Source organism: Macaca thibetana, chromosome 13, assembly GCF_024542745.1.
Source record: "Macaca thibetana thibetana isolate TM-01 chromosome 13, ASM2454274v1, whole genome shotgun sequence".
In the NCBI taxonomy this organism is placed as follows: domain Eukaryota; kingdom Metazoa; phylum Chordata; class Mammalia; order Primates; family Cercopithecidae; genus Macaca; species Macaca thibetana.
Genome location: NC_065590.1, coordinates 67838414 through 67851892, shown reverse-complemented (window position 1 = coordinate 67851892; position 13479 = coordinate 67838414). Strand labels below are relative to the sequence as shown.

Here is a 13479-nt window from a genome sequence, read left to right as displayed (position 1 = left end):
AGGAAATGAGTTCTTGCTTTTTACATATTTCAATATGACACTACCTTCTACTTGAAGTTGGTCTATTGTCTTTTCTCCCTTTGCTTAAATATACAACTTTCTATTCATCCTATGTAAAATGACTTTCCAGTTTATACACAGAAAAAAAAAATCAGGACTATATAGTAATACTTTTTAAGATGCCTAAAATCCTTTACTTTTATAATATTCTATTTAGTTAAAGTCTAGTATTATCAAAAAAGCTTGAGTAGTCATAGTCTATTAGAGAAATGACTTTCATCTGTCCCATGAACATCTTTCTTATAATGATAAATCTACATTTGCTTTTGGTCATTCACCAAGCCATATGCCTAACAGGAAAGGACTTGAGTCAATCAGCCCATTTTATGCAGGTCAATTATAAAATCTTTGTCCCTAGGTATCTGAACTGAAATAAAATTAACCACTGAGGTAAATGTTCAATGTATCAGTATTTATGTCCTGACTCAACAAATCCTCAGAATTCTGTTTTCTCATTTTGTAAAATTATTTATCTTATAAGAAACAGAAAAATAAGTAGAGGAGGAAAAGTTAACTATTTTGATGTCTACCAGAGCATATAGGGACCAAAATTCTAATAGATATTTTATGTTCTGAAATTCTTATAATTCCTAAAACACACTTTTTAATCTTCTCACATTTTGTAACACATCACAGACTTAAAGCTAACCAAAGTATATTTATGTATTTTTCTCAAATATAGCATAACTTGAAAAGCAAAATAAAATGTGACCAAGACCACTGAGAATCAGCAACTCTCGAATATCTGCCTGAAGTTGGCACACCGAGTCATCCTCCCTGGGAGAGGATGGGTAGCGATCTCTACACTGCAGTCCCCTGATTCCTGTACTGTATGTGAGTTACTGTCTTACTGACCAAAGCAATGGCTATTCCACTATATTCAGCAAAACAATTCAACCTTAATCATCAATGAGAAAAACAGAAAGTTTAATAACTGCTAGATGTTTTAATATAGAATAACTTATTTAATGTGAAGAAAATTTAAAATTTTTTGGTTCATTTAAAAATTACTAATAAGCAAAAATTATTGCATTCCAAATGTATACTCTCCTTTCCCTTTAATAATGAGAGGTAAGGATGCTGTACCTGGGGGATACAGGCTGATCTATTTCTCTATAATTATACTTCCAAAGTATGAGCCACTGAACATCAATCCTACGTGAAATACGCTTCCAGAAAGAAACCACTGCATAGTTAAATCAGTTTTTTAAAATATCACATAGTCTTTTCTTGGAAATTAGCAAGGCCACTGGTATATTAAAGGCTCTGGGAAATCCTGTAGTGAGCAGGTGGTTGGAGAGAGGAGGGAGAAGCGAAGAGAAGGGAGGGTAACAAAATGGAAGGACGAAGGGTACCAGAAAGAAGACAAAGTAATGGGAAGAGGTGGAGGAAGGGAAAAAAGAGCGGAAGGGAGATGGGGCAAGTTGAGAGGGGGAAGAGATGGAGGAGAAAGAAAAAGAAGAAATAAAACTTCTAATTCTGTTTAGTTTACTATTTACCCAAATTATTTTTTCAATACACCCATTTTTATTTTACAAAACACGTATTTGTATCCCTCAGAACTAATGATCTGTGGAAAACATCCTAGCAATACTGGTAAAGGAAGGTATCTAACTCCACCAAAGTTTTTTTGCTTAGAGCAGTGGTTCTTAACTGGGAGTGATTCTGTCCCCCAAGGAACATTTGAAAAAGCCTGGATACGTTTTTGGTTGTCACAACTGGGGGAGGGGGTGCTACTGGTAACTAACAGAGGAAAGGGGTACTAATATTAACTACTATCCTACAATGCACAGGACCACTTCCCACAACAAAAAAAGTATCTGGCCTCAAGTGTTGATAGTACCAAAGGTGAGAAACCCTGGCTTAAACAAATAACAAATTAACATCAACTTCAAGATATATTCCTAATTCCTCTCAAAGACAGAAAAGAGAATGACATTAACAGAAAACTGATAAAATCCGAGTAAGTACACTGAGTTTAGCTAATAGTATTGCACCAATGTTAATATCATAGTTGTGAAAAGTGTGCCATGGTTGCGTAAGATGTAAACATCAGAGAAAGCTGAGTGAAGGAAATACAGAGAACTCTGTATTATCTGCAGAGTTCTCTGTATTATCTGCAGCTTTTCGTAAAAGTAGAATATTCCTAAATTAGAAAGTTCCCTGTTTTAAAAGCAAGAGTAGCTGGGTATCAAGTGACTTAACTGTAATCTTTATTCTCATATTCTAAGTATTCAAAAAGACATTCACAAATATATTTCGAGTTAAGATCCAGTTGCTTCCCTTCTCAGCACTGTTTTTGGCTCTAGAAAAAAAAATTTTCCCCAGTTTTGTATAACTCAAGAGACCAACATCTCTTTCCAGGATTACTGTGATAAATACACTGTAATTAGTTTAAATTACCTGTTTTAATCCCCTCCACCCTAGGTCCATCCTCCATAGAATATACTAACTCTGTTAAAATCTTTCAGCCAGTATGCTCAGTCCTTACAGGTCCTAATTAAGGCATAAAAGATTCCTTTTTGCCTATATCTCCACAACCTTATCTACTCCAACTACACTCGGCCCTCTGGAGGCCACTGGTCCAGCACCTGTGGGGTTCAACCAATCGCAGGTTCACCTAACCGGAGACTGAAAATTTTTAGAGGGGAAAAAATAAAAATAACACAACAATAAAAATAATACAAATTAATAAATTATTACACTATTTACGTAGCATTTACACTGTGTTAGGTACATATGTCACCTAGAGATAATTTTAAATTAAAGGATGTGCACAGCTATGCCACTTTATATGAGGGACTTGAGCATTCATGGGTTTTGGTATCCACTAGGGTTCTGGAACCAATCCCTGCACATACTGAGAAGTAACTATGTAACCCCTTTTCCCTCTCAGGCTCTAATGTGAGACCAGTAGCTGTCTCCTGAATATGTCACAGTTTTTCATGCATGTGTTCCCTTCGCCAAAAATTCCAATTTTTCTATACACATAAATATCTATCAATCTTTTAACACCCAGTATTTGGCAATTACATCATTCACAGAGCTTTCTCTGATTCCCCTACTTTGACAAAAATCAGACAGTCTATCATCCTTACACTTGTGCCTTACTTCTAAATTATTACTGCATCTAGCATATTATGTTACGATTATTTGCTCATGCCTACTTCTCCTGTTAGATTATAAGCTCCTTAAAGGGAAGGATTAGGTTTTAGATATCTTTATATCTGTGAAAATCAACACTGCACTCTACATGCTAAGAAATAATGTATAAACACTTTGTAAATGGTGGTGATTTACATATTTGTTATTGAGGTAAAGAATGCTCATCTAAACTAGTACTCTGTACTTCAAAAGTTTATTTACTTTATTTTACTTTTGAGACAGAGTCTCGCTCTGCCACCCAGGCTGGAGTACAGTGGAGCGATCTTGGCTCACTGCAACCTCTGCCTCCCGGGTTCAAGTGATTCTCCTGCCTCAGCCTCCCTAGTAGCTGGGACTACAGGCATGTGCCACCATGCCCAGCTAATTTTTTGTTTTTGTTTTTTTTGTTTTTCTTAGTAGAGATGGGAGTTTTGCCATGTTGGCCAGGCTAATCTCAAAATCCTGACCTCAGATGATCTACCTGCTTCAGCCTCCCAAATTGCTGGGATTACAGGCGTGAAACATCACACCCAGCCCAAAGGTTTAACATATCTATTCTAGATAGTTTTTACTGTATAGATCAAATCTTCTACTGGCTTATTAAGAAGCATTTGTTGGACAGGCGCGGTGGTTCACACCTGTAATCCCAGAACTTTGGGAGGCTGATGCAGGCAGATCACAAGGTCAGGAGTTTGAGACCAGCCCGGCCAATACGGTGAAACCCCGTCTCTACTAAAAATACAAAAATTAGCTGGGTGTGGTGGCGCGCGCCTGTAATCCCAGCTAGTAGGGAGGCTGAGGCAGAAGAATCTCCAGAACTCGGGAGGTGGAGGTAGCAGTGAGCCGAGATCGTGCCACTGCACTGCAGCCTGGGCGACAGAGCCAGACTCTGTCTCAAAAAAAAAAAAAGGAGCATTTATTGTTTTTCCCCCTAAGCTTTTATTGGTTCAAGCTTGAGATGAATGTCTGCATTTTCTTAACTTATTCTTAAATGATATGCTGGGCTAAGGAATGCTTAGAAGGAATCTGAAATTAATTTAAACTCATCTTTAGTTTAAAAGAAGTAATAGTTAGGCCAGGCGCAGCGGCTCACACCTGTAATCCCAGCACTTTGGGAGGCCGAGGCGGGCGGATCATGAGGTCAGGAGATCAAGACCATCCTGTGAATGGTGAAACCCCGTCTCTAGTAAAAATACAAAATATTAGCCGGGCGTGGTGGCGGGCGCCTGCAGTCCCAGCTATTCGGGAGGCTGAGGCGGGAGAATGGAGTAAACCCTGGAGGCGGAGCTTGCAGTGAGCCGAGATCGCGCCACTGCACTCCAGCCTGGGCAACAGAGCAAGACTCCGTCTCAAAAAATAAAAAAATAGGCCGGGCGCGGTGGCTCAAGCCTGTAATCCCAGCACTTTGAGAGGCCGAGACGGGCGGATCACGAGATCAGGAGATCGAGACCATCCTGGCTAACACGGTGAAACCCCGTCTCTGCTAAAAAATACAAAAAAAAAACTAGCCGGGCGAGGTGGCGGGCGCCTGTAGTCTCAGCTACTCCGGAGGCTGAGGCAGGAGAATGGCGTGAACCCAGTAGGCGGAGCTTGCAGTGAGCTGAGATCCGGCCACTGCACTCCAGCCTGGGCGACAGAGCGAGACTCCGTCTCAAAAAAAAAAAAAAAAAAAATAAAAATAAAAATAAAAAAATAAATAAATAAATAAAAGAAGTAATAGTTATGCTCCAAAAGAATTGTAAAGAATAAGTCTATGATGATTTAATTCTGTTGTTTTATGTTTTAATATGTTTAGTAGAGATGGGAGTTTTGCCATGTTGGCCAAGATAATCTCAAACTTCTGACCTCAGATAATAAATACACAAACATAAATATTCAGATACAAATACATACCAAACAAGGACTAAATTTTTTAAATGGTAAAGCTTCGTCTATTGAGTTTTTATTGTACAGTATATTAATGATATTGAACAGTGGAGTAGGAAAGGCCTTGTTAAGAAGAATGCCAGGTATTCTGCTTTATTGGAGCTCAGTTTCAGTATTTCTTCAGAAGCGAGCACAGCTACCCTGATACAAAATGGGCTTCTGAAACTTACTTACATGCTAGTCATCTACCAAGATAATTCATAGGTTAAGTCTGATTCTCTGAGGGGGAAATTTATCAATGGTCAAACTACATTTGCTCAGTTTCCTCGACTTTTTGTCTAAATTTGTTATCTAGGTTGTAATAGCAACAAATAGAAGGAAGAATGTTGCAATGAACAGTATATATTTTACGGGGTTTGTATCAAGTTCAAACAAGATCCTCCTTTGTAAAGTCATTCAGTAATGAGAAAGAATTCAAGAAATCATGTTCCCTCTGAGACTAAATCTCAGAAATGGTATGCCAAATCTCAAAATGGTATGCCAAAAAAGACATCAGACTAGTTAGCTGGAACGCCAGGTTTAAATCCCAGTGCCACTAATGAGAAGTCGAATAGCCTAAATAAGTCATTTATCTCCCATTCCATTTTCTCATCTATAACCAAGAGTGGGCTGTATGACAACATCTCTTAGTCCCTTACAGATCTAACATCCTACAAGTCTAACTATTAGGATTCCCTACTCCAAACTTGGCTGAGACTAAACTTCAATTAGGGAATATGGGAAGAATCTCTACAGAAGAAAAGAGCAAGAGAGAGATAAAATTAATTGCTGTCTTACATTATATGACTATTTACCATCATATCACTTTGATCAGCTATACCCGTTATAGAATAAAATAACATATTTAAATCAGTGTTTCTTAATATTAGATTATACAACACTAAAAGAACATAGTTTTACTGAAAAAAAAAATGATCCTACTTTTGTCTGTTTTACTTTGGTTTCTGGGTAATTTTGCTTTTTGTATTCTTTGTATTTGGAATAAAGCAAAATCATAAAATAAAAAACTTAGATGTTAAATTCTCTCAAGAATCTTATTTGTAAGACGGAAATAACATCTACCACAGTTATACTGCTATCCAGGTTGCTGAAAGATCAAATGAGACACTAAAATAATGATACTTTTAGAAAATTAAGTCGCAGTAGTTGTAGCAGCAGCAGCAGCAGCAATAGCGGCAAATACTTATTGAGCATTTACTATATTCTAAGCACTGTTCTTAGTATTTCATATGTAGTTATCCAGGAAGCACTCACAACTATCCTATCAGGTAGATATTATTATCATCATCTCCACTTTATAGATGAGGAAACAGAGGCACAAACTGGTTAAATAATTGATTAATAAGTGATAGAACCAAGTTTCAGACCAGACAATCTGTTTCCAGAACTTAACCTCTTACCTACCAAAGACAGGATTTGTCTCTGGCAAAAAGATCATGCTCATTTTACCAAGGGTGCCATATAAATAAGTGGGGTTATCCTGGAATAACAGGTTAGATTTTGGATGGTTCCATAATTCTGTAAGATTCAGATCATGTTTGAGAGATACTCTTAGATCAATGTCCCTGGTGGAACAAAAATGCTCATTTAAAGACCAGCTTGCCCTTGGGGGAAAAAAACCTTTGTAATACTTCTCCTAGCTGAGTCTAGTAGGTAGGTCATTTTGTTAGGACCAATAGCAGTAAAACAAAGTGTTTTGAAGTGGTGTTATTTAATTGTATTAGTTATTTGTATCATGAACTTCAATGGTTTTAAGAGAATATTTCTTTGAACTTACAGAGTAACTGCCTGTGCTGAGTAGGCTTCCTAACATACAAACTGATGGAGAAACTATCTGTGTTAGGTTGCATCATATAAGTAGTTTTAAATTGGCTGCTAAAGAACCCATTCAAAATGTGTAACAGCCACTGACCTGGGCATAGTACCTATCCCTATGTGAAAAGGGTTAGTTAATTCCCTGAAGTCTCCATAAAACCCACACCTCGGCCAGGCGCGGTGGCTCACTCCCATAATCCCAGCACTTTGGGAGGCTGTGGCGGGTGGATCACCTGAGGTCAGGAGTTCGAGACCAGCCTGACTAACGTCTGTACTAAAAATAAAAAATTACCGAGGCAGGCGGATCACGAGGTCAGGAGATCGAGACCATCCTGGCTAACACGGTGAAACCCCATCTCTACTAAAAATACAAAAAATTAGCCGGGCGAGGTGGCAGGCGCATGTAGTCCCAGTTACTTGGGAGGCTGAGGCAGGAGAATGGCATGAACCTGGGAGGCGGAGCTTGCAGTGAGCTGAGATTGCGCCACTGCACTCCAGCCTGAACAAACTCTGCTTCGGGGCAGGGGGCGGGGAAAAAAATCAGCCGGGCAGGGTGGCAGGCGCCTGTAGTCCCAGCTACTCGGGAGGCTGAGGCAGGTGAATGGCCTGAACCCTGGAGGCGGAGCCCGCAGTGAGCCTAGATCCCGCCAGGGCACTCCAGCCTGGGATCCAGCGTGGCCGACAGAGCGAGACTCAGTCTCAAAAAAAGAAAATATTTAGCTGTGCATGGTGGCGTGCGCCTATCGTCCCAGCTACTCGGGAAGCTAAGGCAGGAGAATCTCTTGAACCCAGGAAGTGGAGGCTGCAGTGAGCTGAGACAGTGCCACTGCACTCCAGCCTGGGTGACAGAGTGAGATTCTGTCTCAAAAAAAAAAAAAAAAAAAAAAAACCCCAAAACAAACAAACAAATAAACAAAAACAAAAAACCCCACCACACCTCCACCTTAAACAAGGTGGGGCAATCAAAGCTGTACAAGAGTGGTTACAACCATGAACAGCAGGTCCAATTGGCTTTTCAAAAGCTGGAAAGGTGACAGGGCAGAATATCTTAGTCTTTTCTATCTGTTGGGCCCAAAAGAGAAGAGAAAAAGTGTTTTGTACCCGGACCACATGAAAACGGGAACCTGCAATAAGTTACAGTATGTTGGATGTTGCTAAAGTATACTGAAGAAAAACTTAAGAGTTTTTTTAATACATAGGAAGGCCAGGCAGGGTGGCTCACACCTGTAATTTCAACACTTTGCGAGGCCGAGGCAGGTGGATCATTTGAGCCCCGGAATTTGAGAGCAGCCTGGGCAACAGTGACATCCCGTCTCTATAAAAAAATACAAAAACAAGGCTGGGTGCAGTGGCTCACGCCTGTAATCCCAGCACTATGGGAGGCCGAGGCAGGCAGATCATGAGGTCAGGAGATCGAGACCATCGTGGCCAACATAATGAAACCCCATCTCCATTAAAAGACAAAAAATTAGCTGGGCGTGGTGCCACATGCCTGTAGTCCCAGCTACTCAGGAGGCTGAGGCAGGGGAATCACTTGAACCCGGGAGGTGGAAGTTGCAGTGAGCCGAGATCACACCACTGCACTCCAGCCTAGCGACAGAGCAAGACTCTGTCTCAAAAAAAAAAAAAAAAAAAAAAAGGCTGGGCATGGTGGTACGTACCTGTGGTCCCAGCTATTCATGAAGCTGAGGTGGGAGGATCACCTGGTCACCTGAGCCTAGGGAGGTCAAGGCTGCAGTGAGCCATGATCACACCACAGCACTCCAGCCTGGGTGACAGAGTGAGAACCTGTCCCCTCCAGCTCCCCGCCCCCCAAAAAAAAGGAAAAAAAAGAAGTAAAATATTCTCTAATCTTCCCTTGGTGGAAGCTTAAAAACAACTAGGTCACCAGTGATCAACTCACAGTTGCATACAGAAGTGAATGGAAACAAGATTTCCTAAGAAATCACCTAAGGTGATCGTCTATGCAATATAACCTAGGAACCTGGCTTGGGTCTGGCTACCAAAACAAGAGGAAGGAAATTCACAGTCCTAAATTCACAGTCCTAAGTTCACTTTAGCACCTGGAAAAATAAGTTACTGAGATCATTAGAGTTCCTAGTTCTTTGGACAAAATGAAGGAAAGGGACAAGGTAATATAGTACTCTTAGACCAGAAGCACAAAATAAAAAAAAAAGTTTCTGATAAACACATAATTGGAAGAGATACTCCTGACTCTACACTGACCTAAATCCAGAAGAAAGGGGCAAGAGAATGGCATATTTAGATCACTAGTCCACCACTGGAAGACTAACCATAACGTTTTCACTTGCCAGCACCTCCACTAAAAGCACATCTAGAACTCCCATGTCATACGACTGTAATACTGGTTACAGAATTAACATAGGTCCTAAGTAAAAAATCCATTCGTGTGAAAATATCCTATCTTCAAAGCATGAAGAAAAACTACAAAACATGGTATTAAAACTAACTTCATTTTGTTTAATGTATTAGGTGATGAAATCATTATTGCTTTTCAAAAGGGAAACAAACAATATACCTGAGATAGCTTCCAAAGTAAGCAACAATATTTGGGTGTTTACAGTCTTTCATCATAATAATTTCTTGCTGCACAACTGCAAAGTCTTCTCCTAGAATAAAACACAAGCATGTTGAGTATTTAGAGGTAAGTTTCAAAATGCTCATTTATTTCAAAACACAATAAAATAATTATACCTATTAATAAGCATAACATAATTAATGAGTTATAAATAAAACATAGCCATTAAGTTAATGGTATTACTTTTAAGACAATTTCAGTCCTGACTTGAGAGAAAATACAGCACAGTTATGAAAAACAGGAACTCTGGTCCCAGACTTTCTGGATTAAAATCCTAACTCTGTTCCTCACTAAACTGTGCAAGCTTGGGTAAACTATTTGACTTCTCTGTGCCAATTCCATCCTCAGTAAAATAATAATAGCGTATCTCATAGGGATGTTGTAAGGGTTAAATGAACCAACACACGTAAAATGCTTAGAATAGTGCCTGGCACAGAGTATGCTTTATACAAGTATTTGCTATTATTATTATTATTATTATTATTATGCCTTGGACACAGTCCTCGGTATAATCCATCAATAGGAAATGTAAACTATTTTTTCCTTTATTTCTAAATAACATTTAATATAATTTTAGCACAAAGAAGTAATTCTTTTTTAAGTTAGGGCAGGAACCCTTATACACCAAGTGTGTCAAATTTATCTCCACAGGCTGTTTGTAGAGCTGAGAGGCCTACACTCGAGCAGTACTGGATTACCAGATGGCCCACATTCACAGGCTTATCCTGTATTTGGGTGCCTTGTTCCAACTGTGTTAGGATGCAGAATGGGATTGTATTTTAGCCTGGTCAGACTATTAGCAAATAATCTCTCTCCTACTGCCCCCTTGTCCAAATTCTCTAAAATAAGATCTGGCAATCCTATAGCAGTGTCACATGCTGTGGCTCCTGAATGAACACTTGTCATGGAGAGATACAGAACTGCAGTGAATGCAAATGTGGTGAACCAGAGACTCTGCAGAAAGAGAACAAGTGGAAGTGCTTACTCTGAAATAAAAGTAGCTTTGTATTACTAATTCAGCTTTTAAAGTATTATATACTATGAATAGCCTGATTAAATGTAAATTAGTAGCAAAGTAAAAAACAGAAGGCTTCCCCAATTACTGCTCAAATCTTAAGTATGAGGTCATTGTGGTAACTCCTGAGATTTCTGGCCTTGGCATTTTGCTACTGCAAATGTAACTGAGACTTGAAACAGCCCAACCATGAACCATGTGAACCCAATATCAAAATCCACCTTACTGCCCCAGTTACAAGGAAAGAAATAATGGAGAAGACACACTTCTTATGTTGAGTTCTTAATTTCTGCATTGATGTGAGCACAAAATCACAGATCTCCAAAGACATAATTTTTAGGCTTTCAAAAATTTGGAAGATTATTGAACTATGATTTTCTTATCACTTTACTTCCCACCATTAAGGATTCCTGATTTTCTGTGTATTAGAAGAAATCAAAGTTAGAAATAATAAAGCCAAAATAAGACAAACACCAATTTTTATAGGTATACTAGATACTTTGGAAGTTCTGGACTTTTAGTTTCTCACTCAACCCAAAATTATACTTTTATTCAATCTAGTGAAAGAGTTGCATACAATCAAAGTTGATCTAGTCAGAGTGAACCCAAGACTTTAGTTTGATGGTTGGAAGACAAAAGCTCTCTTTCTGGAGTAGCCCTGAGAGTTATTAGTAGTCATGATATAACCTCAAAGGGAGTCAGCCTTAGGATAAAGTTAGTATGTGGAAAGCACTGAGCAGAAACAGGTAAAAGGAAGTATATTGAGCTATTACAGCAAGCCTCACCTGCCTCTGTAATTTTCAGATACACCTGTACATGACCAATAAACTCTGTGTACTGTTTAAGCCACTTCAGCTGGGGCTTCTGTTACAGATAACTATAAGCATCGTAACTTCTACAGTGATCTTTGTATACATTGATGTCTGCATGTCTATGTGTTCACTAGAATACAAAGTCCTCTAGGATAGGAATATGTCTTCATCATCTTTGTACCCCTAATACCTAAGATGTGATCAATAAAGAATTGTTGACTGAATGAATCTACAACACCACATAATTCCTTTCTATGATGACTGTAAATCCAGAATATCAGCTTTTGGTTTAGTTTCATCCAATTGTTAGCATGTTTTATACAATTAATTGCCTATATATTATTCCTTTTATTTCTAATACAACGTATTAGTGGCTTTAGGTTTTCAACTGCAGCTTTCCCATGAACTACTACTCATCCAAAGTGTATCATTTTGTACTATTAAGTCAACTTTATGTGATTGTGAGAATGGTCAAATTAAATTCAACATTTCTGTGGGAAAAAGAGTCCACATACTCAATTTTTAAAGGTAAATAAAAAATGTAGATTTGGGTAAGAAAAAAGTAGAGTTTAATACATTAATAATCCAAAGGATTTAAAGAACTTTGTTCAAGGCTCATAAGAAATACATTATAAAGATAGGCCTATCATGAGTAGAGAAGCAGGGGGTAACTGCCCCCATGATTCAGTTACCTCCCATGGGGTCCCCCCACAACACATGGGGATTATGGGAACTACAATTCAGGATGAGATATGGGTGGGGACACAACCAAACTACATCACCCCACTTCTGGCCCCTCCCAAATCTCAGGTCCTCACATTTCAAATCACAATCATGTCTTTCCAACAGTCCCCCAAAGTCTTAGTTCACTCTGGCATCAACCCAAAAGTCCAAGTCCAAAGTCTCATCTGCGACAAGGCAAGTCCCTTCTACCTGTGAGCCTGTAAAATCAAAAGCAAGTGAGTTACTTTCTAGATACAATGAGGGTACAGGCATTGGGTAAATACAGCTGTTCCAATGGGAGAAATGAAAAACAAAGGGGCTACAGGCCCCCTGCAAGTCTGAAATCCAATAGGGTAGTCATTAAACCTTAAAGTTCCAAAATGATCTCTTTTGACTCCATATCTCACATCCAGGTCATGCTGATAACAAGAGGTGGGTTCCCATGGCCTTGGGCAGCTCCACCCCTGTAGCTTTGCAGGGTACAGCTCCCCTCCTGGCTGCTTTCACAGGCTGGTATTGAGTGTGTCTGCAGCTTTTCCAGGCGCACAGTGCAAGCTGTTGGTGGATCTACCATTCTGAGGCCTGGAGGACAGTGACCATCTTCTTACAGTTCCACTAGGCAGTACCGCAGTGGGAACTCTGTGTGGGGGCTCCAACCCCATGTTTCCCTTCTGCACTGCCCTAGCAGAACCATGAGGGCTCCACCCTTGCCACAAACTTCTGTCTGGACATCCAGGCATTTCCATATATCCTTTGAAATCTAGCCAGAGGTTCTCAAACCTCAATTCTTGGTTCTGTGCACCTGTGGGCTCAATACCATGTGGAAACTGCCAGGTTTGGGGCTTGCACCCTCTGAAGCAATGGCCTGAGATGTACAATGGCCCCTTTTAGCCATGGCTGGAGTGGCTAGGATGCAGAGCACCAAGTCCCTAGGCTGCACACAGCAGGGGGAACCCTGGGCCTGGCCCACACCACCATTTTTTCCTCCTAAGTCTCTGGGCCTGTGATGGGAGGGGCAGCTGCAAAAGTCTCTGAAATGCCCTGGAGACATGTTCCCCTTGTCTTAGTGATTAACATTTGGCTCCTTGTTACTTATGTAAATTTCTGCAGCAGGTTTGAATTTCTCCTGAAGAAAATGGCGTTTTCTTTTCTATCGCATTGTGGGGCTGCAAATTTTCCAAACTTTTATGCTCTGCTTCCTCTTGAATGCTTTGCTCCCTAGAAACTTCTTCCACCAGGTACCCTAAATCATCTCTCTCAAGTTCAAAGTTCCACAGATCTCTAGGGCAGGGGCAAAATTCTGCCACTCTCTTTGCTAAAGCCTAACGAGAGTCACCTCTGCTCTAGTACCCAACAGGTTCCTCATCTCCATCTGAGAGCACCTG

General features: G+C 39.9%; 1 protein-coding gene across 6 annotated transcripts in view; it reads right to left on the bottom strand.

The window, feature by feature from the left end:
* Nucleotides 1-13479, bottom strand: part of MAP4K3 (mitogen-activated protein kinase kinase kinase kinase 3) — a 190220-nt gene that overhangs the window by 99077 nt on the left and 77664 nt on the right. For all 6 annotated transcript variants that reach the window (XM_050753329.1, XM_050753330.1, XM_050753331.1 and 3 more), the window contains one exon: nucleotides 9485-9575. In XM_050753329.1, the coding sequence (XP_050609286.1) occupies nucleotides 9485-9575 (91 nt within the window). The remainder of the gene's footprint in view (nucleotides 1-9484; nucleotides 9576-13479) is intronic.